The sequence below is a fragment of the Ambystoma mexicanum genome, chromosome 2q, assembly GCF_040938575.1.
Source record: "Ambystoma mexicanum isolate Mex_15411 chromosome 2q, UKY_AmexF1_1, whole genome shotgun sequence".
NCBI classification, from domain to species: Eukaryota; Metazoa; Chordata; class Amphibia; order Caudata; family Ambystomatidae; genus Ambystoma; species Ambystoma mexicanum.
In genome coordinates, this window is record NC_090924.1 from 107,605,020 (window position 1) to 107,628,126 (window position 23,107).

The 23,107-nt window shown below is 47.2% G+C and overlaps 1 protein-coding gene across 2 annotated transcripts in view; it reads left to right on the top strand.

Moving 5' to 3' along the window:
• Window positions 1-21,496, top strand: part of LOC138569198 (uncharacterized) — a 694,078-nt gene extending 672,582 nt beyond the window's left edge. For both annotated transcript variants that reach the window (XM_069646958.1, XM_069646959.1), the window contains 2 exons: window positions 17,989-18,082; window positions 20,885-21,496. In XM_069646958.1, coding sequence (XP_069503059.1) covers window positions 17,989-18,082; window positions 20,885-20,948 — 158 coding nt within the window. In that variant the 3' untranslated portion in view covers window positions 20,949-21,496. The remainder of the gene's footprint in view (window positions 1-17,988; window positions 18,083-20,884) is intronic.
• The last annotated feature ends 1,611 nt before the right edge of the window (window positions 21,497-23,107 follow it).

Here is a 23,107-nt window from a genome sequence, read left to right on the forward strand (position 1 = left end):
CAATAAAGAAAGTTTTAAAAAAATAAACATTAAAAAAAGTTAGTTTTGGGACTGGTTGTTCCCACCAGTCAAAGGGAAGGAGGAGTCCTTTTCTGAGTTCCTATGTCACATAGAAAATGGGGTCAGGACAGCAGTTTTCGCTTCATGGTGTTGCAAAGGGTCTGCAGGCATCTCTGGTCTTCTTCGGTTACTTCAGTTTCCAGTGGTCGACTTGCCCTTCATCTCAGGAACCTCACCTTTTATTCAGTGGCAGCACACACTCCTATGCAATCTCTCAGCAGTTTACAGAAAGGGGCGGGTGGCTGATCAATCAGGACAGTCTGACCCCCCAGTGGGAGCCGGGTCCATTCAGGCACTCGGGCAGACAAAGAACAGGTGAGTAATAAACTCCTCCCCCACTTCCTGCCTGCCCAGACACACTGGAGCCTAGGCAGGGACACCCAAGTTTTCCAGCCAAAGGCAAAACACACACACAGACCTCCCCCTCCAAGAACGGTACAAGAAGGGCTAACAAAGAACAACCACACTAGAACGTAACGTGGTGTGTGCCAATCTCCTTTTAGGAGAGATGCAAAGTATCTCTCCATCCTTAAGAACTGTAATTACTCTAGGATATAGGTAGCATCTCAAAGGAGAACCTAACAGGTTCCCAGAAACACTAGCCATAAGGAGCTGTGTTCTGCAAAAGCAAAATACAGATACCTTAAAAGAGATATGGAGGAAAGTAGACTCCATAGGACAGTGAAACACAGAACAGAGTTCCAAAAGACAGAGCCCATAAGAATGAATGAGTGGAAAAAGGCTCCACTCATTCAGGTATGAAAGAAAAAGTCCAGAAGTCTGGTAAATAGTGCTGGGGGTCTTGCTAGGAGAGGGGAAGGAAGCAGAAACATGATAGGATCCCTAGATGCTTGGAAGCTGAAAACCGGCAGGAAGGCGACTTGTACCACAAGCTGGCGACTACTAAAGTTCTGGGTGCCACCGCGGAATGGCGACGCTTCTGGTGAGGTAGCCAACAAGAGCTGGTCAGTACAATGGGTGATTCAGGCACACTTTTGAAGGCTCAGTACAGCTGGATCCTCGATAAGCCATCAGGACTAGTTGTTTCCACTAGTGGAAGGGCTAAAGCACCGCTCGGGGGCTTCGGAGATCAGGTAGTCCAACAGGGCTTCACCGGGCCAGACGCAGGAAGGATGCCAGGCCTCTTCAGGAGTCTTCTTCAGTCTGTTGTTTCTCTGAGGGATTCTTGGCTCCAATGCTGATCTGTAGAAAGGGCTGCAGGAGTCCTCTTATCCAAAATCCAACCTGGAAGCAAGTCAAAGCCCACCAATGGGAAGGATCTGCACCATTTAAACTGCCAGTAGTTGTCCAATCAGGGATAACTATTGGTTTCACTCATGCCCCACACCTTCCGACTCTCTGGCTCTACAGATGTGGAAGAGGGGCACCATAAAGTCCCACCAATTTACTGAGCTCCACACACGCACGCACACAAACGCATCATTAGCCTGAGAAAGCAGCCGCTTTCCCTGGCAAAGGCGTGACCTTATAGGGATATCCTGACCTGGCAAGTCAGGAAGAAGGCCAAATTACAATATGGCAAAAGAACAAGCGGAAATCTTGTGGCGTGGTCATTTCAGGGCCCTAGCCACATTTAGTAGCTATACGTACGTAAATGTGCACACAAGAAATAACACAAAAATTGTCAAAATATCTGCTGCCACCAGCTTGTCTTTATGCGCAAATAACTAACCAAAAATCCCAAGTGTAAAAGAGGAGGGTGATACACAAGTATACCCATTGTAGTGCATTGTTAGATGCTTGGTGCAAGGTTAAAAAGTTACAAAAATGTAAAAGATAAAAGGGCATAGTTTCCCAGTACTGATCAGTTGTTTCTCCAAACAAATAAGTAAAAAGCAGGGGAAGTGAAGCTGAATGCTTTACTTCCCCTCAAAGTCAGAACAGGTTAAAAAGCAAAGCAAAAAGATTGGGGGTCCATGAACTATGGAGGGAAAGCATCCAAAAGAAAAATCGTTCCTAACACAGCCCACCTGAGGGTGTAAGGAGTTTATATTTACCCTTAGCTGGGCGATTGGCTCGTCAGGGCAGAGACATTTCAGCAGGCAAGAGCATCCCTCAATCAGTTGCTGAACCCATTATTCGACTTGGGACACACTGTCAATCAGAAAATAATCATGTCTAGACCCTACGGAGGACATAGGGTTCAATTGGAACTCATGTTTATGCAGGGTATTCTTCACACAGGAGGATTCAGGATATAGGACTGGCAACCTCACATTTCCTGAATTGGCAAACCACCTTAGTTTGGTGGTTTCAACATCTTTTTGTGTCCGATGGCTGCTTCAATCCTGGCTCAGCTGCCCCTTGCAGAATCATGGGACCATGAAAGAGAAAGTCAGTCAAAGAGTGTTAGGTAAGAATTGGTGCAGCCACACTGTGTCAGACTGCACAAGACTTATCTGCTTGGTATCCGGTAAGCCACCTTCGAGGGGATTGAGTCCTCTGACTTATTCCACATCTATGACAGTAATCACCACAGCTGTGCTGCTTTGGAAAAAATGTCTGCGACGCGTCCTGCGTCGATACGCTGTCCCTCGAGGGCCTCCGTCGAGCGCCAACGTCACCGGATGTTATATGTAGGACGCACAACGCCCGTAGCCTCAGTTCCGTTTTTTCCGCAAACGTGTTCGCTTCGGAATCTCTGCGTGCCTCGGTTCTTCTCCTGTTAAATCGGTTCTTCGTATTAGGTTAATTGTGAAATATGTGTTCATCTTTTTGTACTCAGAGGTTGGGCTTCAAGAAGTTCAAGGACTGCGTTCCAAGATGTCGCTTACGGACCCGCACGACGTCTGCTTGTGGTGCCTCAGCGAGAGCCACGCCACCGATGACTGTGATGCATGCCAGTCCTTGACGTCGAAGGCCTTGCGGGAGCGGAAGAAGAAGTCGTCTGTAGGTAGGGTTTCCAAACCCTGTAAGTCAAAATCCGCGGAGCTTTCGACCGACGATTCAAGGGGCGATTCTCTGTGTCGGCGTAGGTTTCTTCATCTCATGTATGTCCCGGGTCAGAGTGGATGATCAGCTATTTGTAGGATACGCTGGAATGCGTTTGGGTCAAACTGTTTCTAAGCAGACCTTGGGCCTCATTACGAGTCCGGCGGTAACCCGAGGCGGTAAAACCGCCTAGTTACCGCCAGACTCGTATTACCATTCCACCTCTGATTCCCGGAATTACCGGGGCATTACAACCCCGGTTTTCTGGGAATCACGGAGGCGGAATGGTGTTAATCCTCATGGGAATGGGGATCATGGAAACACCGGCAGCATCTTGTAATGCTGCCGGTGTTTCCTCGTCCACCTGCAGGCGGGGTCGGTGTTAAACCCGCCAGGTCAAACCTGGCGGGAACATCACCTCCCGCCTGCAGGAGTCGGGATCAGGCGGTCCGGAAACAACGGTGGCGGCGGGTTTACCGCCACCATTATTTCCGGACTGCCTGATTTGTTATGAGACTCCTTGTCCTGTTGATCATCTTGACAATCTCTGAATGTACCGTCTGGCGGGTAGGGACTCTCCGGTGGGTTTACGGGCTCATTCTACCAGGGGTGTGGCTGCCTCCACTGCTCTGCAGAGGGGTGTTCCCATTCATGATAATTGTGAAGCAGCCACATGGGCCTCTGTCCATAATTTTGTACAACACCACTCCCTGGATTCTGTCCATGGGCAAGATTTGGCCTTTGGTAAGGCGGTCCTCTATTCTGCAATTTGATTAGGCATTCTAAAATTCTAAATTCTTTTCCCACCTCCATACGTTGGTACTGCTTTGGGAGTCTGTCATAGATGTGGAATACGTCGGAGGACACAATCCCCTCGAAGAACAAGTTACTTTCTTACCTGGTAACGTTCTTTCGATGGGATGTTCCTCCAACGCATTCCACGTTGCACCCTCCCAGCCTGCCCCTCTACAGAATTTTTTATGCTATTGCAGCTTATGTTTCTGCAAGGTTTTCTGTAGTTATACTGGCAGAAGGTTGGTGCCACATGTTCTGGGAAAAAAAAACAACTGAGGCTACATGCGTCCTACATATAAAATCCGGTGACGTCGACGCTCGACGGAGGCCCTCGAGGGACAGCATTTTGACATCATCAACGCAGGACGCAGATGCCAACATTTTCTTCAGAAGCAGCAGAGCTGTGGTGATTACGGTCATAGATGTGGAATACGTCGGAGGAACATCCCATCGAAAGAACGTTACCAGGTAAGAAAGTAACTTGTTCAACTCACTGCGCTTTGATCCCAATAGATCCGGACTGGCCAACTTACATTTGGTAATTAGCCCCACTAAATCTCAAGATTGAGGGCCCCTTACTTCTTCCGATGTCTCGGGACCTTCTGACCGGGTATTTCACCCCCACCGATATTAATCAATTTAGCTGCCTGGTATCTGAGAAGCTAGTCTGGACTCACTTGGGACTTTCAGACCAGAATATGATGGTAATGTAGGACGCCCTCAAAGAGATCACAGTATAAAAGCAAGTGGACTTGGCAGCTGTGTAGCGGTTGCTTGCAGAATTTTCAGCATCGGAATAGGTGGCCTTTCGAACTATTGTCACGCCAAGAATTTCACTCCTATATGTTGAAGTTAAGACTTGATATATTTATCTGAAACAGAAGTAACACAATCTAGAGGGGGTCTTGTATAGTGCAACTTAGTTCTGTAAGAGACAGGCAAGGGTTAGATTTAGGGGTGAAAGTAGAATAGGCGGAACATGGAAGCACTCATTCTCTGTGTGATTCCAGTTGGTTTAGGACGGGCCACAAGGGATTTGCGTTGCCATAGAGAAGCCTCAAGTGTTGCTATTGCTTGCTAACAAGTTCTACCTTATCAGCATTGACGATTTTGTGGATTGGGTGTATCATGAAGTGTAGCTTGGTGGGTGTGGGATTGGACGTATTCATGTGACTAGAGTATGTAGTTGCTTGTTTATGTGTGCAGTGTAGGGTGGGAAGATCGGCTTTGTAAGGCAGGAAGTTGCTTAATAAGTCCGTCAGTAGCTGGCTGTTCACTTGTCTCTTATGTATACATGTGCCTCCATTGCTACTTCGTGGTAATCGGGGATCACGTCTGGCACCAAGGCATTCTTTGCATATGCAAACATCTTGGATAATTTCTGTAAATTGTGAGTACGCAGAACCAGAGGAATTCCCCCGTTTATTTGTGATGAGGGGCATTTCTTCCAATGGTTTTGAATGAGCAGTGCCCAAAGGCAGTCTTGCTTATTGATTTTAACGCTTCCCGTTTAGCTGCCCTTTTTCCCCACTAAAGCAGCCCTCCAGCCTCTTTTGCTTTTCAGTTGGTGAGCAGGTACAAGTGGATCTAGGTCACATGGCCTAAGCCCCAACCACCACCTTAGCCCCCTACCTCTTCCTTTCTGCTCTTAACTCTTAGATCAAGGGTGGCCGAAGTTTAGGGCAATTCCTGTTCGGACCGAGAGTACCCAGGGCCCTAACCCCTTCTCAGACAACAGGTAAGAAAGCACCAACATGCGTTTTCTCTCTCTGTCCCCACAGGACGTCCCTACAGGCCATCCCCACCATCACCAGGCAATGTCAACGACCATTGCCTCCCTTCCCCTTCTGAGTCCACAATGCAGCAACCTCACCCACAAGCCCATCTGTACCCCTTCACCGTCCACAACACAGAAGTTGATGCTCTCCAATGTCGGCTCAGCCATCACCCATGCAGCAGACATCATTGACCTCATCACTACACAACCTTGATGCAATCTTCATCACCGAGACCTGGCCGACACCCACCTTCACCAACATCCTAAATGCCCTTGTGCCCAATGGCTAACGCATCCAATACAGAGACTGGCCGAACAAGACAAGCAGAGGCCTCGCAGTCATCTGCAAGATCTCATGGCCCTGCACCAGACTTGACGTCAACAACATTGGCTCCTTCAAAGCCCTCTTCTGACACTTCCCGCTCTCCCTGACAGACACAGTCACCTTCCATCTCATCTACAGACCACCCAAACCCAACAATGCCTTCATCAGAGACTTCACCGGCCTGCTCACCACCATGTCCCTCCCATACACCAACATCTTCCAAGGCGACTTCAACCTCCCAGGCAGCAGGCCACCAAACCGATGAAGGAAGCTCTCCTCGGCCTTCGACACCCTCAGCCTCACACATCACATGAAAGACCCAATGCACAAGAAATATCTTCAACCTAATCACCTCTGCACTGCCTTCCTTCCACTATAGCTCTCATCTCCCGCTTGACTGGTCTGACCACTGGGCCATGCCTTTCAACATCCTGCACGCCACCCCAGTTAAGCACTCCCAGCAGAAATCCATCAGACAAACATGCAGGTCCTTCAAGAACTTCATAGTGGAAGACCTCGCCAATGTCCACCTCACATGGACCGAACACCCCCAATCGAATTGCAGCTATCTGCTGCAAGCACTTAACACCACCCTCTCAGCCTCCATCAAGCAACAAGCACCTCGGAAATAACGCACCTGCAAACCGAAATAGTCAGCACGCTGGTTACATGCAAGAACTCATCCTCAGCAAAAAAGTAATCCGGAAACAAGAGAAAACCTGGCACCGCTCCAGGACATCATCCAACCTGGCACTCAAGGAACTTTGAGCAACCAGCCAAATACTAATCAACACAGCCAAGGCATTCTACTATCAGAACACCATAGCAGAAGCCGACAACAAAAACATGGCCCTGTTCAAAATGGTTATGCACAGTGTCAACCCGCTACCTGACCCTGCCATACCACACTCCATCGAAAAATCCCCCCCATCAACACCTTCTTCATTGACAAAATCAGCAAGATTCACCAGCACAGACACTAGCTCTGCAGCCACAGACCCACCTCACGTTCCTCGTTGTGAAATCACAGCAGCCTGGACAACATTCAAGACACTCTCTAGATAGGACCTAGTAGAAACCCTGGCTGCCCACAAAGCCACATCCTATACAGACATCCTCCCAGTATCCATCCTCAAGACCCTCCCCGCAGAATCTCTCCTTCCCTACCTGGAGATAATCAACAGCTGCCAAATTTAAAGAAGCGTCCCATCGACCATAAAGATGGGGCAAATCCTCCCTCTACTAAAGAAACCCACTCTGGATTCCGACAACCTAGGTAACTATCCTCCTCCCATCACCCTTCTATGGTAAGATCATGAGAAAGTGGTAGCCGTGCAACTGCAGCAACACAGACGCCAACAATCTCCTCCAAACCCATCAATCTGGGTTCAGACCCAGATGAAGCACAGAGGCGGCAACCATACAGGTTGTTGATGCCCTCAACAACCTTGATAACGGCCACCCGTGCCTCCTGGTTCTACTCCCCCTCTCAGCTGCTTTCAACACAGTAGACCAGCAGGCTCTCGGACACCCTACACAACCTACATTTGTGCATAGGGATCAGCAACCTTGTCCAACGTTGGTTCAAGTCCTACCTCGCCAGCAGTTCAGATGGACTCCTCAAGATCGCCATTGTACCTGTGGAGTCCAGCAGGGTTCAATCCTCTCCCCAGTGATCTTCAATCTAAATATGGAGCTGCTGGGAGCCCTCCTAGCCACACAAAACATCCACACCCACCAATGTGTCAACGAGACACAGCTCTACCTCAAGATCAACTCCATCAAGGACATCCACAGGCTCAAACCCTGCCTCTCGCTGATCCAGTCTCGGATGATCAATGCATACTTGAAGCTCAACCCTTCCAAAACCGAATTCCTACTCCTCACCAACAACACTGAACTCTCAGACATACAGAGCTAGTTATTAACCATGAACCGTTAGGGCTTCACACCCGAGCTCAACTTCGGGTTGCACAATCGACAAACACCTCTCCTTCAAGACACACATAGCTAAAAAAAACTCTGATAGCTCAGGATCAGCTCTCACTCCTGCGAAGTCATGCCCTCCCTCACTCCCTCTGAACAGCTTTAAATCCACCGTTCAAGCACTGGTCCTATCCCACCTGGATGGGGGCAATGCCCTCATCCAAGGACTCCCGTCGTCCTCCCTAATGCCCCTGAGGAAATGTCCTACACGCAGCCGCATGACACAGCCTCTGCATCCCTTACTATCATCCACTGTGGCGTCCCTCAGGGCCTCTGCACCGCCCCCACACTCTACAATATATTTACCCTTCCACTCTTCAATGATCTTGACTGTCGCAACATAGCGTACACCAACTTTGCGGACAACACGCAGGTTCTACTCCCACTAACTGGGACCTATGAAGAAGATGCGACAGCCCTAACCAAAATTTACACAGCCATCCAAACCTGGATGGCTGCCAACGGCCTTTGCCTAAACGGAGACAAAACTGATATCCTTATAGTAGGTACTACCGAAACTCTCAACAAACTCCCCCCGCAATATAAAACCTTCAACATCGACAATTCCATCATTACAGTTTCCAAGACTGTCAAAACCCTAGGTGTCCACCATGTCTCGCCAGGTCAACGCCATAGCCTCCTCCTCTGCGCTCACCACCAAGATGATCAACGCAGTCAAGCCCTTTCTCTCCACCAAAAACTTCCTATCCATAGCCAGAGCCAAAAAAGGTACTAAACTGGACTATTGTAATGCCCTATTCCTAAGCACCTCGGTCAACAATATAAAAAAAAACTCCAAATCACGCAAGACAACGCTCTCCGGGCAGCGCTGTCCATTCCCAAAAGGGAACACATCTCTCAAGCAAGGAAAGAGGCCCATTGGCTACTGGTTAAGGAACGTATTTCTCTTTAAAACCATGGCCATCAAACATAGATGCCTTACATCTGATGCCCCACCCTACCTCTCGGAAAGAATCACCCGCAACTCCTCTAACAGACCCACTAGAGCCCACCGCGCCAACCAGATCTATGTTCCTACATTCAAAAGAACCAAAGCCGGAGGGTCTAGCTTCCAACACCTCGCACCCGAAAATTGGAATGCCCTGCCAACCTCACTAAGGAATGAAAAATCATACACCACCTTTCGCAAAAACCTAAAAACCTTCCTATTCCACTAATGTTCTATAACAGCCTGTATAATTACGCTATTGCACTGTAACCATAGCAAAGCATAATACTTGACCCGCTCTGTCTTCTACTACTTGTCATTCTCAATGCTGCACTCAGAGTATGTAATCTGCTATACCACTGCAACTGACTATGTTTGAATTTTACCTGTGTTAAGTTCAAGCTCGCTGTAACAGCGCCCTGACGCCTCAGGGCAGTTTCTGTGCGCTTTATAAATGCAAATAAATAAATAAATGCCTCATCAAGGGTCTATGGAAATACGACTACATCACCCCGGCCCTCATCAACCTTCACTGGCTCCCACTGCACGCACAAATTTGCTTCTAGTCTTGATTCATCATAAGGCAGTCTCCCTAGGACCAAAAAACAAGCCTTCTCTGCCTACGCCCCAAGACTATGGAACATCCTCCCTGTCAGCATCACTCGCACTGAGGACCTTACAATTCGGAAAAGAACTCAAGGTCCAACTCTTCAAGGAGTCTACTCCTCAACACCTAGGCCATCACGTCGCCCCCACGCCACCTGACTCGCTAGATGCTGTCTGCACCTCTCCTCCCAGCCACCATGTACAGCTGTAACCCTCCTCTATGCCCCTCTGTCCCCTACCCCCAGCTGTATATCTGTTCTGTTGTTACCTCTGTAAAGCGCTCTGTTGCATCTCTAAACTAGGTCTGCACTCCCTAAATACCATAATAAGAAGAACTCTGGTTAATGTAAGGCTTGTTTTCCGATAGGTGGTGCGTAATAGTCCTTATTGTTGAGTTATGTTGTTGAGGGCACATAGGAAGATCTATTGTGGGGGGGCGTGGCCAGCACGCATGCCGTGAGGGCAGGCATCCACAGAGCTCCGTCCGTGATCCTAAGTTAAATGAATAACTATCGCTAATTCCAAGCCTGCAACGCGAGGCAAAGACAGAATATTGCAGGGGAACCGACTGCCGGCACTCGACAGCAATCTTGGGCGGAATCAGAGAACAGACGCCAGAAAACGAGAAGCCCGAAGCCGAGCCCCTAGGACTCCAAGATGGCGGCGCCCACCGCGGAGCGGAACTAAATCAACCTCGGCCCCCCGGGCCATCCTACGGATTACCGCAGCTGGGGGCGCCGCTGCGGATGAGCCAGCTGCCTGCTCCACCGACCGCATCCCGGCCCAAGCGGGCGGACGCTTGAGAGTGGAGAACCGCAGCCGGGGACTGCTGCGGCCGGAGCCCGAGGAGAGACTGGTGCGCGGGTGCGGCCTGGAACGAGATCCGCCCGCCGAGGACGGAGGAACAGGAGACTAGGAGCTGCGCCTGCGGCGCCGGCCCGACTGCAAGCAGGTGAGACCGGGTAGACGCACGGCTGAGCGGAATCACGGGGGGCGCAACAGAAGGTGGCAAGCCCCCATACATAACGCGGAACCGGGATCCCTCCACATCCCTCCTTCACGCTACCACTCGAACTCGCCTCACACGACCTCCCAGCACCTGGGAGTGAGAGGAAGGCCTGCTTTATCTTGGCCCCTGGACAGTGGGAAGGCGCCGGGGCCTGCACCTAACAAAGCAGCCCACGCGCACAATAATAAACGCACCACCGCAGTAGCTGAAGGCACTGGAGCGGCATGGGGTCCCCCCTGAGGGACTGCACTGAAAGCGGCTGAAGACCGTCAGCCCACCTGAAGCCCGGTGCCCCCCCAAACACACATTGGTCACTACGGGCAGGCAAATGCCCCCTCCAAGAGGACGGCAGCAACAGGACAATCAAGAGGCAAGTGTTAATGCATGACACACGGTCATAGGGATACCCTTCACTGGAACAAGCCTCAAGTAAACACAAGACACCAGTAGTTGGGGCACCGAGAGAGACGAGGCCCGCCCAACACCAACCCGAAGACCAGCTTGAAACACACCCTATCAGCACAAACCAACGGGCAAGAAAGTGAGGCAGAGAAGCCCGCATTACAACCTAAGAAGCTGGTCACTGGCCAGATAGGGAACCCGGCAGGGATCCCACCGAGCAACACCAGATCTACAGCACTAACTAACGGCAGTAAACAAGGGCTACGAAACCTGTGGATCAAGACCTGGAACAGGCCACCGAAGGGCCCTGGAGAGGGAGATGTCACCCCCCAAGGGCAAACTGAAACTGGTCATGATGGACTCTTTCACGACAGCCAAACCCCCGAGACAACCACAACAGGCCCAGGAAACCTCGGGGGAACCCCCACAACAGGAAGAGGATCTTAAACACGCGCAGGTCCTACATGCAATATCGGCCCTCCGCACATCGGTGGAAGGGAAGATAGAGGAGGTGAAATCGGACATACAACTCATGCGTCAGGATGCTCGCAACCTCACTGAAAGGGTCACGACGGACACTGTGGAGGGTACCCAGGAATTTAAAACGAAAGTACAAGAACTTGAGCAAAAGGTGGCAAGGCTGGAGGCGCGCTCAGAAGATGCCGAGGGCCGAGCCCGCCGAAATAATATTTGCATACTAGGAGTTCCCGAGGACTTGGAGGGCCCAGACCCGACAGAGTTCATTGAGACACTGCTACAGGGAATCTTTCCCAGGGGTTCTCAGTGGAGAGAGCCCACAGATCCCTTCAGAAACGCCGACCACCAGGCTCACACCCACGACCAATTATAGCCAAAATTCTGAATTTCCGGGATCGTGAAACCATACTACGATATTCGAGAGAAGGAGGAGAAATCAAACGGAAGGATTCGACAATAGTCATATACCCGGACTATACACCCACTGTGCAACGAGCAAGGAACTCCTTCATTCCAATAAAAGCACAATTACGGAAACTCAACCTAAAATACATGCTGCTTTAACCGTCACGCCTCAAGGTCCTACACAAAGGCAGAGCGATATTCTTGGAGAGTCCCGCCGCAGCAAATTTGTGGCTGGAACATAACAACCTGGCTGATGGAAAAGATGACACACCGAGAACAGAAATGGGATGACAATCTACCCGCCGTAACAAGGAAAATAGGGAGACCTCCTCAAGCGAGGCCACCAAAGCGGACAATGAAACTACAGCGGAATTCTACTGAGACGAAAGCTGGATCGGACGAGAGCTCGAAGGATCACACGAGCACGAAGAAGCAACCCACCCCTACGGAAACAGTGTGGGCAATCTGCCTACACGCATCCTGATCCGGAAGGCTAGAAGTGGCCTGGAAGGCTCGGGAACCCCTGAGCGTTGCAAGTTGGAAGCAACTGCTGGGGGCAGTTTAAAGTTGCACTGTTTGCAGTTTCCATTAAAAAGAATGGACGTTACTACTGTTGGTAAGCCTCCGAAAGAAGAAAGAGGGAGAGGAGGGGATGACCCATGCAGGGAAGGAATCATCAACACCAGTACCAGGCTCATGGACACAAAGAAGGGGGGAACAGAATGACCACCATACCCGCTTTAAACCACCATGACCTCAACAGCAATTAAAATATTGACATGGAATGTGCGAGGTCTGGGGACATATATCCGCAGAAACAGAATCAAGACTTACCTGCATAGAAAAGGGGTGATGATAGTGCTATTACAGGAGACCCATTGCACGGCGAACTCACTGGCCAAACTCCAAACACACTGGGGAGGGATTTGGCACAAAATACTCCAAATATGCCAGAGGAGTGCACACCGGGATACACCCACAGCTCCCCTTTCGTCTGACTAAATGAGAAGTAGACCCGGAGGGAAGGTTTGTAATGATAAGGGGGCACATAGAGCAGACAGAAATATGTATAATGAACTCCTATTTCCCTAACAACAATATACCGGCCCACCTGGACTCACTATATCCCAAAATTGTGCAACATAGAGATAACCTGCTCATATGGGGGGGGGGCGATCTTAACTGTGTATGTGATCCGGCACTAGACAGATCCATTCCCCACCCGAAGGGCCCATCAGCAGCGACAATGGCACTGACCGCAATGATAGACAGGTTGGACCTGGCAGACGCATGGCGGGAAGCACACCCAACACTAAGAGGATACTCATACTACTCGTCCCAACATACGCTATACACAAGATTGGATCACATCCTCATAGGCAGGGAACAGTTGCCCCAACTGGAAGGAGCGCAATATTTGGGAAGAACCATATCTGATCACTCCCCACTCTTGGTAACATGGAACCACAATGGCCCCAGACCCCCGATTCCCATGTGGAAAATGCCGGCAGAAGCTCTCAAAGACCCAGATTTTAGGGAGGAACTACAAGATTCCATAGACAGCTACATAGAAATGAATGTGGGAAGCGTAGAGCATAGCAGCACGGTGTGGGATGCCCTGAAAACAGTGATAAGGGGGGAAATCATTGTGAAGGCAGGAGGAATCAAAAGACAGCTCAGGAGGGACCTAGATCAGCTGGAGAAGGAGATAGAAAAATTGGAAGCAGCGCCCACAGGGGCTCGCAATAGGGAAATGGAACTTCGGAAACTCAGGGAGGAAAATGATATGACGTGGAGTAGACTAGAAAAGCTCGATTACACGGCCAAAACTAATAGAACACACACTGAGGCGGACAGACCGGGCAGGCTGCTGGCCTAGCTATGCCGAAGGGAACACCCAAGGCACCCTACCACCTCACTGCGAGATGAGGATGGGAACATACATCACATGCAGCAGAACATAAACGACACCTTTAAACGCTTCTATGCACAACTCTATTCACATGAGGAACAAGTCCCTCCAGGACAGATCACTGACACTCTGGATGAGATAGGGCTCCATAAGATGTCCCCCGAACAAACTCTGATACTAGACGCTGCAATCACGCTTGAAGACATAACAGAGGCCATTAGGTCCCTGGCCACAAGCAAGGCGCCTGGAACGGACGGTCTGCCCTCAGAGTTTTACAAAGCATATGAGCCATCCTTTACACCTCTGCTACAAAAAGTATACCAAGAGGCATACGAGAGGGGAGTACTGCCCGAAAGAATAAGGGAAACACTAGTGGTTCCGATCCTCAAGCCAAACAAGCCGGCAGATCTATGTGATTCCTACCGCCCATTGGCAATGTTAAACTATGATGCGAAAATCTTAACTACAATACTAGCCAAGCGACTGTCCAGAATAATAGGGGACATAATACACACCGACCAGAGCGGCTTCATACCAGGCCGAAACACATAGATGAATCTGCGCAGGCTACAACACATCATAGCGCAAACTAATGAAGATGGGAGCTCATATGCACTAATGTCCCTAGATGCCATAAAGGCGTTTGACTCCATCTATTGGGAGTGGCTCGAGGCCGTGCTCAAGGGATTCGGCTTCGGACCCGGGTTTATTAGATGGGTTCAGATACTATACACCAGACCAAGAGCTAGAGTGAAGTCCGGGAAATATGTATCAGAAGCCTGCGACATACAAAGAGGGACCAGACAAGGCTGCCCGCTATCCCCAATGCTGTACATATTGGGGCTGGAACCTATAGCTATCTATTTTAGGAAGCAGTTCTTTGACGCTGCCATAAGGCTAGGAGGGGTAGACCACATCATCTTGCTTTATGCAGATGACGTCCTCATATATGTTAGAGATCCACAACTAAACGTGCCCACCATGCTAGAAGTCCTGGATAACTACTCCAAAGTATCTGGTATCCAATTCAGCAAGTCAAAATCATGTCATGTTCCCCCTGGCGGCCCTGAAACGCGCAGACATAGGGGCACTTCCGATGGTAGGGATTAAATGGCAAACCACCACATTCAGATACCTAGGCATCCAGATAATGCACACCCCCACACTAATGCATGAACACAACACAAAGGCAGCTCTCCCGGCCCTGCGCAGGTCCATGAGTTTCTGGTCATGACTCCCCCTGTCAATGATGGGGAGGGCCTCAATAGTCAAAATGATTGTATTACCGCAATTCTAATATGGGTTCCAAAACGTACACTATTTCATCAAAAAAACCTTTTTCTGACTGCTGGAGTCACCAATATAGGAGTTCGTATGGAGAAAAAACTGGCACAAAAAAGCGCTGTCGACACTAACTCTGTCATACGCACAGGGCGGCATTCAGCTTCCTAATTTAGAAAAATATTACTTAGCAGCCCAACTTAGCTTTGTATCTAAATGGTTTTCTGATGAACCTACTGATGAAAATCCCCTGCTACAGACCATGAGTCTCCCGCTCCACCTGAAAGAACTTGTCTGGGTACCCTCCAAGCTACTGGGAAGAGCACCCCACATAGTCACCCTGGGGAGGGACATATGGCGCAGAGCGAGAACACTCACTCACATGCAGAAGGCTTACGCACCAGAAATCCCACTGCTTGCAGATCTATACACAACGACCACCGACCTGAACCAAATCAGATCATGGGAAAGGGAGGGGGTGTACACCTGGGGAGACCTATACGAGGAAGGCACCTTCAGAGAATTTGCCACGCTACAGGACAAGGAAGGCATTCACCCGGGACAGTTCCTCTGGTACCAGAAGGTCCGTGCCGCGGCACGAAGCAAATGGGAAACATGGCCGGAAGAACCGGACACTGAATCACTATTAACCTTGCTATACAACATGGGAGAGGGATGCAGACCAATATCCCAAATATACAGACACCTGAGTGATATACCTAACCCCGAAGCATGGAAATGAAAAGCAAATGGAAAATAGATATAGGCAGAGAATTGACAGAGGGGGAGTGGAACAGAGCGCTTAATTTCCCAAAGAGGTGTCAAGAACCCACCGATTTCGACAAATGCAGATGAATGTACTGCATCGAACTTACTTAACTCCGAAACGGATAGCCAAATTTAGCAGACAAACGCAGTCAAACTGTACCTGGTGCACGAGGGAAGAAGCAGATCTAATCCATATGATGTGGGAATGCCCCAAAACGAAGACACTGTGGGAAAAAGTGAAACAGACATGCGAGAAAACAGGCATGACCAAATACAAATGGTCGCCCGAGGAGTGTTTGTTGGGAACCTATCCCAGATTAGCCAAGTTAAAGCACACAGTCAGACTTATGGACATAGCGTGCATACTGGGCAAACGAACTATAGCCATGTCCTGGAAAAAAACAGCTGGACCACAATTTAAAGCATGGCAAGGAGAGACAGAACGATGGTTGCTGGCCGAAACTAAGGCCTGGGAAGAAAGTGTGGCCAGATCTACAGACGGGTCCAGCAGAGCCCTCGAGGCATGGAAAGAACTCACTAGGAACATGCTTCTCCCCACCGACGACAAGCCACCCTGAGCCAATGCCCCGAAACGAACATACCTATAAATCAAGCAAGGAACCTCAAAGGGACCCAAGAGAGACACTATGAGCCCCGGGAAAGCACCCTCCCCACCCCCCGCAGCCCACGAGCAACCTGATCGACCTTTTCCATTCTCCCCTCCCCCTGGTACGAGGGAGGCTGAAACATGCGAACATATCAAGGAGACAGTTGTTGTTGTTTGTTAAAGTTAAAAATAAAATGTATTGCATTTGAGCATGACTAAGGCACAATGTGGAAGATATGTAACCGCTATTATTGAAAATGCCAATAAACACATTTTAAAATAAATAGGAAGATCTATTGTCGCTGGGCATGCTTGCTTAATTCTGGATTATTTAACTTCCTGTTAATTGAAGCAGGTATGCCGTTGAACGAGAATGGTAAACCTGGCGCATGGGGACGTGGTAAAAGTGTTTCATGTGAAAGCGGGCAGAAGCAGAGTCCAGCAGCAAGGAAATGTAAACGTTTACTCTAGAGTGCAATTTTTAAACACTACACAGTGATATCTTTGCAAAAATATTCACTGTACACTTTTTCAGTGTATACATATTAATCCGCAAGAAATTAATCTACAATTTATCATTAAAACAAACCCAATTTCTTTTTTTTTTAAATGTATAACACGCTTTATGTGAGCTTGGACGGGAGGTTGTGGATTAATGGGAGGGTAGTACTCTCGTGCATTTTGCTGCTGCACACAATGTAAAAAGTGAACATTTAAACAGGGAACATTCAAGGATGAAAAAATAGAGGGTAAAAAAACACATGGCATTTCTAGGATGTTCATAAAAAATGAAGCTTCTAAACCGATTTACAGAATACTAGAATTTTTGCTTATCGGACAGCGCAGGGGCATTTTCAAATGAAACATAACCAGGATTACACCTTTAATTTTTCATTTCAAAGGTATTGGAAAACCTAAGCCTTCTTGACCTTGTCAAATCCTCAACTTTACCCGACTTCTTGATACTTCCTTCTGGGCATGAAACGGGTGCAACATACTTTTTCCACATAAAAGATCATTTGTAAACTGCGGGTATTTAAAAAAAAAAACATTTGAAGGGGCAATGCATTAATGCATTTCACATGTAATTCAAATGGAAGATGTTTGGATTGTTTACCCACGAGGTTTTCTGCGTTACATGCAAGAGACTAGCCTGAGACCCATGCAGGCGAGTGGAGTACTGCAGCCTGCCAGCTGCCAAAGTGGACACTGGCAGTAACCACAGCTAGCTGAACAAAGAACCTGCCACATAACGATGCATGGACTTGGCTCAAATCAGAGGAGGCCTCACTCTGTACCTACTTATCACACCCTCAGTCAAGATCAGTAGAGGGTCTGATCTCTAGTACTTAACTAAACCTTGGAGCTCTCGTATCAAACAATGCATGACAGTTCATGAAGTCTCATATTGGTTACCTTGACAGTTAGGGCAGCGGTTGTTTCAACTTACTGGAATTCTCTCCTGGGTTTAAACAAACAGCAATGCTTGATAAGAGATTGTTTGCTTGAACACAGATACTTTCAATTGTCAAGAGAGTACAACAGAGGATGGTCTAACACTGATAAAATATACACACATTTCTTAAATACGTTTTTCAGTCATTTTTAAGACACAGATACTATGAAAGATTCAGTTATGATGTGTTAAGTAATCTCTGTGTTTTCTCTTCTCTGCAGGCTCTTTCCAGGCTTGGGAGCTGTCACTCATTATCCTCGCATCCCTAATAGTGCTCACAGGAATAGTCGCTTTCGTCCTCTATTACATTAGAAGGTAAGAGACATCTTAAGATAACTATTTTTTATTAGCACCCGGGACAGGCGAGGCAACCAATCAGGTTGCTGGCATCACTGGCTAAATCCCACTATAATAGAAGCCAAACTGTGGAAGCGAACCCCAGGTCTACCTGATTGTGTCCCAATAGTCTGCCTCAGATACGAACTAGGCCTTTCATCTCTTAGATCATGGATGGAGTGGAAGTGGATCTCCCTCTATAGACTAATTTTAGATCCTCCAAAGAGCTCTTTGTATGAGGATGTAAACTCGATGTAGCGCGCGAATAATGGGTTCCTGGCCAAATTTAAGTTAAAATGCTGTGAGATATTGACTAGGTCCGACTGTTGTGGTGATCTCCTTGTTCAAAATCCCTTAAAAGTTAAAGAACAGATGAAACAGTGTGATTGGATAGGCACGATAGACAGTATGAAGAAGGCTAAGAGATCTGCCTCTTTCACAGCGACGGAAAAAACGACTGGCGGTCTTGCCTGCCTACTTAAAAAAAGCATCTGACCCATACACAAGGACGTCTTTTCTGAGATTTTGATTAAACCTACTCCCTACTCTAGAGATATAATCCACTAGAGATAAGGAAGGGGCAACTAATGCCATCTGTGACAAGTGTGATAACAAGGAATATCAGGCAATTAAACATCTATTATGTAATTGCCCTGGCACTTGGAACGTGAGGTACCGAAGACTCAGTAGGTTTGTCCATGATGCAAGTTGGTTAAACACCAAGGAGTTTTGGTGCAGGTTATCATCAGGCAATGAGAGCTTCCTATCTGTAGATGTGGTTAGAATTCTTAAAGAACTTAAACTGGTGGTAAATTGACACTTTCATGGTGAAGGGAAATGAGATGCGATTAAGAAGCTGTATGCAGATTGATTTATACTAGGTAATGTACAATGTGTTTCGCTTCTCTCTTCATTTGTTGGCTCATGTTTTACTCTTTTTTCTTTTAAATTTGAATGTTTTGATTATTTGCAAATGTGAATGGATTATGTATATTGTCTTATTTATATTTTGCTACTATATGTATGTCTTTGTTGAATGTGCTAAAAGTCCAAAAATGTGGCAATCGCACAATAAATAAATATAAATCCCACTATCTCAGCCTGCGTTCCGAGCAACTGGATGGCTGCTTTCTCTGCCCCACCATCTTAGTCCCCCCCCCTCACTGCACTCTCTTTCCCCTCATGTCTCCAATACCTTCCCACCACCCAACCACACTTACCAGATTCATTCGGCAGCTGCACCCCTCCGCTGCTGCAGCTCAGTGTCCCTACTGGCCGCCATGGAAATGGAATATGGGTTCCATATGGAGCCCTGCCTTCCAGACCCATAGGAGCTATCTTAGGTTAGCGGCGTCCCGTTCATTCAAACAAAATGCATTTCTGTCAGTACCCCGGGTCTCTGGATTCAAACCCTGGGTGCTAATAGCAATAATACCCGATCCAGCTGGCCTGTTTGGGTGGTAAAGGCCCCAGGGCCCATCGTTAAGGCTCTTGCGTTACTGGTATAATTGCTATATGAAAATATGACTTGCTTTGTAAAACATACATCGCTGAGCTCACAAGGCATAGCTTTGGAAAATGTTATTTTAACTTCTTTAGTGCGAGTTATTAATAGGAAGCTCTTGGAAGTCTTTCAGTTTTTCACTTTTCCTAAATTAATAAGTCTCGTAAATGGGAGTTACATAAAGGGTTAAGGGGAGGTTTGTTAAATCGTGTGCATCTTTATCTGTGCTCACTTCTCAGTGAAGCCAATACTTGTTCTTCATTTTCAAACAGTTTTGCATGTTTATTTCCCATTTTTCATTCATTTCCTGTCCTTTTTCCGGCATTCACTTTCCGTTTACTCCCGCTATATGCAAATTCTAAATATCCAGGAAAGGGAAGTCAAAGTCGGTACAATACAAGCCACTGGAATGTGTGGTTTAGAGGCAGAAATCAGGCCCCTTCTTTTACTAAACTTACCCTACCTTACCTTGAAACTCAGCCAGTTGATGGCAGGAAGCATTGGGTTAATGAAAGAAGGGGATGGATAGCCAGTGGAGGAGCCTGGCTGTGTCATCAGTCAAACCTCATAATTTCACAGGATGTTAAACCAGATTCCTGGTACCTAGGTAATTTGCAGCCTCGCAGTGAGTGACAACGCGAGAGAATTGTGGCTTTTAGTAAGTATAAATGAAAAAAATAAAATAACCATTGATGAGATTTGAAGGCATGAAACCTTTGAGTAACGCTCAGCGCAATTGAGTCCCTTTATACCTCTATATCAGGAAAGAGGGTATTAGGTCTTGAAAACATGGTACTCTGTCATGTGTCCTTTTAGGAATGGCATACTGGACCTCCCTGAGATTTGGCTTAGCGAATAGTGGTGCTGTGGGACTTCACTCACAAGCCTGCTCTATACTGGGATCCCAGTTCATGTTTTGGTGTTTTCAAAGTCCATGCTGAACCCTCCCTATTTCAGCAATTGTATTCTCGTATCACACCTTCTCTTACTATAGTTTTCTTCCACTGTCTTCTGCTAGGTGATTTTTCACCACCAAACTATTCCAACAGATTTCCTTAGTCACTATACACTCATCTTAAATAATCCATGTGGTTCCCTCCTATCCCCCTCCCTCACTCACACAAGGCATTCTATTCATTTCGTATATTAAGGATTTGCTGATTCCCTCAGTGACCTAGTAAATGGGGCAGGTGGGGGGGAGAAAAACAAGAACACAGAAGTCAAATCTTTTCCATTCTACAAGCAGTAAATAACTATACGTTTCTCTTCCTTTATAGACGTCCCCAGAATTATACGACCATTGAAATGAACAACCAACGTGAGACTGCTGTGGACTATTAATCACGCAGTGCAACTTTGGGACACTAAAGATGAGATGCATGAAGAACGTTTCTCCCATTGGATTTAATCTGAGAAGAATGAATAACGTTTCTCCCATTGGATTTGATCTGAAATGAATGAAGAACGTTTCTCCCATTGGATTGGACTTGAATGCAGGACTGCAAAGGACTAGATTAGTCTTTAGTTCTGTTCAGTGTGTGCTTTTTCTTACAAAAATTGAAATTCTGAAATATTTTTATAAAAATACAATAGTATAGGCTGGATCCTGTTTGGGCCCTTAAGCAATTTTAGAAAATTGGATTTTTAAAAAAGGCACGAGGTTGGGAAAGGCCTTTTGTTCTTGCATAGTAGGGGAATTACATCATCATGTGTGTTCATTACACGTCCACAATTATTGAAATCTTTGCCATGTATAGTCAAGATTCGCCTGAAATGGACTCTCCGCAGACTCACAAGCTGCTGCATATTCCCTGCAAAATAGTTTTGAAATAATGTTACAAACAAAATGCTCTTTTTACAACAAAATAAATAAAACGATCAAAACTTCAGGTCCACATTTGCAGCAATTAATTCTCTTTAAATGTTGAGGTTGTTAGGCTGAATGTTCCCAGAATGCTCAGTTCCAGGGGTGCTCCTGCATCAGAAGTACCCCAAAGTTTCACCCCAGAGAAGCAGTGTTCATTTTCACAGAGAATGTGGTTGTCAGACACTTACTGCTGTTTTCAGATAGGACTTTGAGATCCGATTTTAATGTTCTCCCTATCTTTCTGCCTACAGGTCCAGCTGGCCTCCTTTTGAAGGCACTACTCTGGGGTTCGAGCTGTGTCCTGGCAGTGGAATGCAATGGGGGGGGGGGGGGGGGTGTACTCCAAACAATTTTTTTGTCTGTTATATAACCTTGCCATTGAGGGAGTCATCTAGGATGCATGCTCAGACAGAGGTGCATGCTCACACAGAGTATACACACTTTCCTCCTTGGAGGCAGGTCTGAAGGATGATCTGAAAGAACATTTTCTGATGTTCCTACTGCAGCGGAGGACACAGAATCAGATGATTTTGATGCCGATACTGTGGATTTTCATGTACCCTGGAAGCCTTCGTTTCTTGGTGATCTTTCATTGTTTTCAGACCAAAGAGTTTCAGATTACGCTTCAGCATTCCCTTGTTTGCTCACATTCCAAGGGAACTGTTGCTGGTTGCCCTAACATGTCAGCAAGAAAGGGAGTGCTTGCATCTTGACATATTTGTTTGACCAATGTAAGGTATAATAATTAGGGTACAAGGCAAAAGTATTTTAGAACGATATATGGTTGTTTTGATGCCAAGCATATTTGAGGATTGTGCAACTCGCAAAAAAAGTAAGCATTTGGAATGTGCAAGAAACTCCCATCACCTGACCCAACTCTGTACTAGTAGCAGAGTAGAAAAATGAATTTTGGTTTTGTAGTTGCACTGCCCCTGCTCACATAGAGTAAACTGAACTCAGAAAAAAAGGCTTTCACCTTCACAACCGTAGCCCACTAATGCCATATTCCAAAACAGTTATCTGCCATTACCTCACAAATGCATGGGGAAGACGCAGCAAAATACACAAGACAAAGGCGGCAGTGAGGGTCTGTACTAAGTTCACTGGAGGCAGTCTTTTTCAACTGTCAATAGCACAGCAGTAAACATTGTGGATCCGGCAAGAAGGATAGATGGCCCACACTCTGCCCAACAAGGAAACCTGGCTGTGAGGTTTACATTCTGATACTCGACTTTGGAAAGGAGTGAGACTCCCTATTAAATAGAGAATTAGTTTGCCAGACAATTTTACAAATCCAACCTCATGTTCCAAACAAGCCTTCTAGTAAAAAAGCACATGAACAAGAATGAAGAATTAAAGCCCCAAAACAACGATTTGATTATGCGTTCAGTGTGCATTGCCAATCGAGGTTTAAACAAACCATCTCAAAGTGAATTGCATCTGCATGAAGCAGTTACTAGAAGGCTGAGGTTCGGTGCAAGGATGGGCAATACAAGCAGTGCCGCTAGGAAATGATTGGGAAAACCAACGTGTCCATCAAGGCAATGTGGAAGTTCATTCATGTCTTGAAGCATTATTGTTTAGATTTGGCTTCAAGGACTGACACGAAGGTGGGTCCTTAGTCCTCTTATAT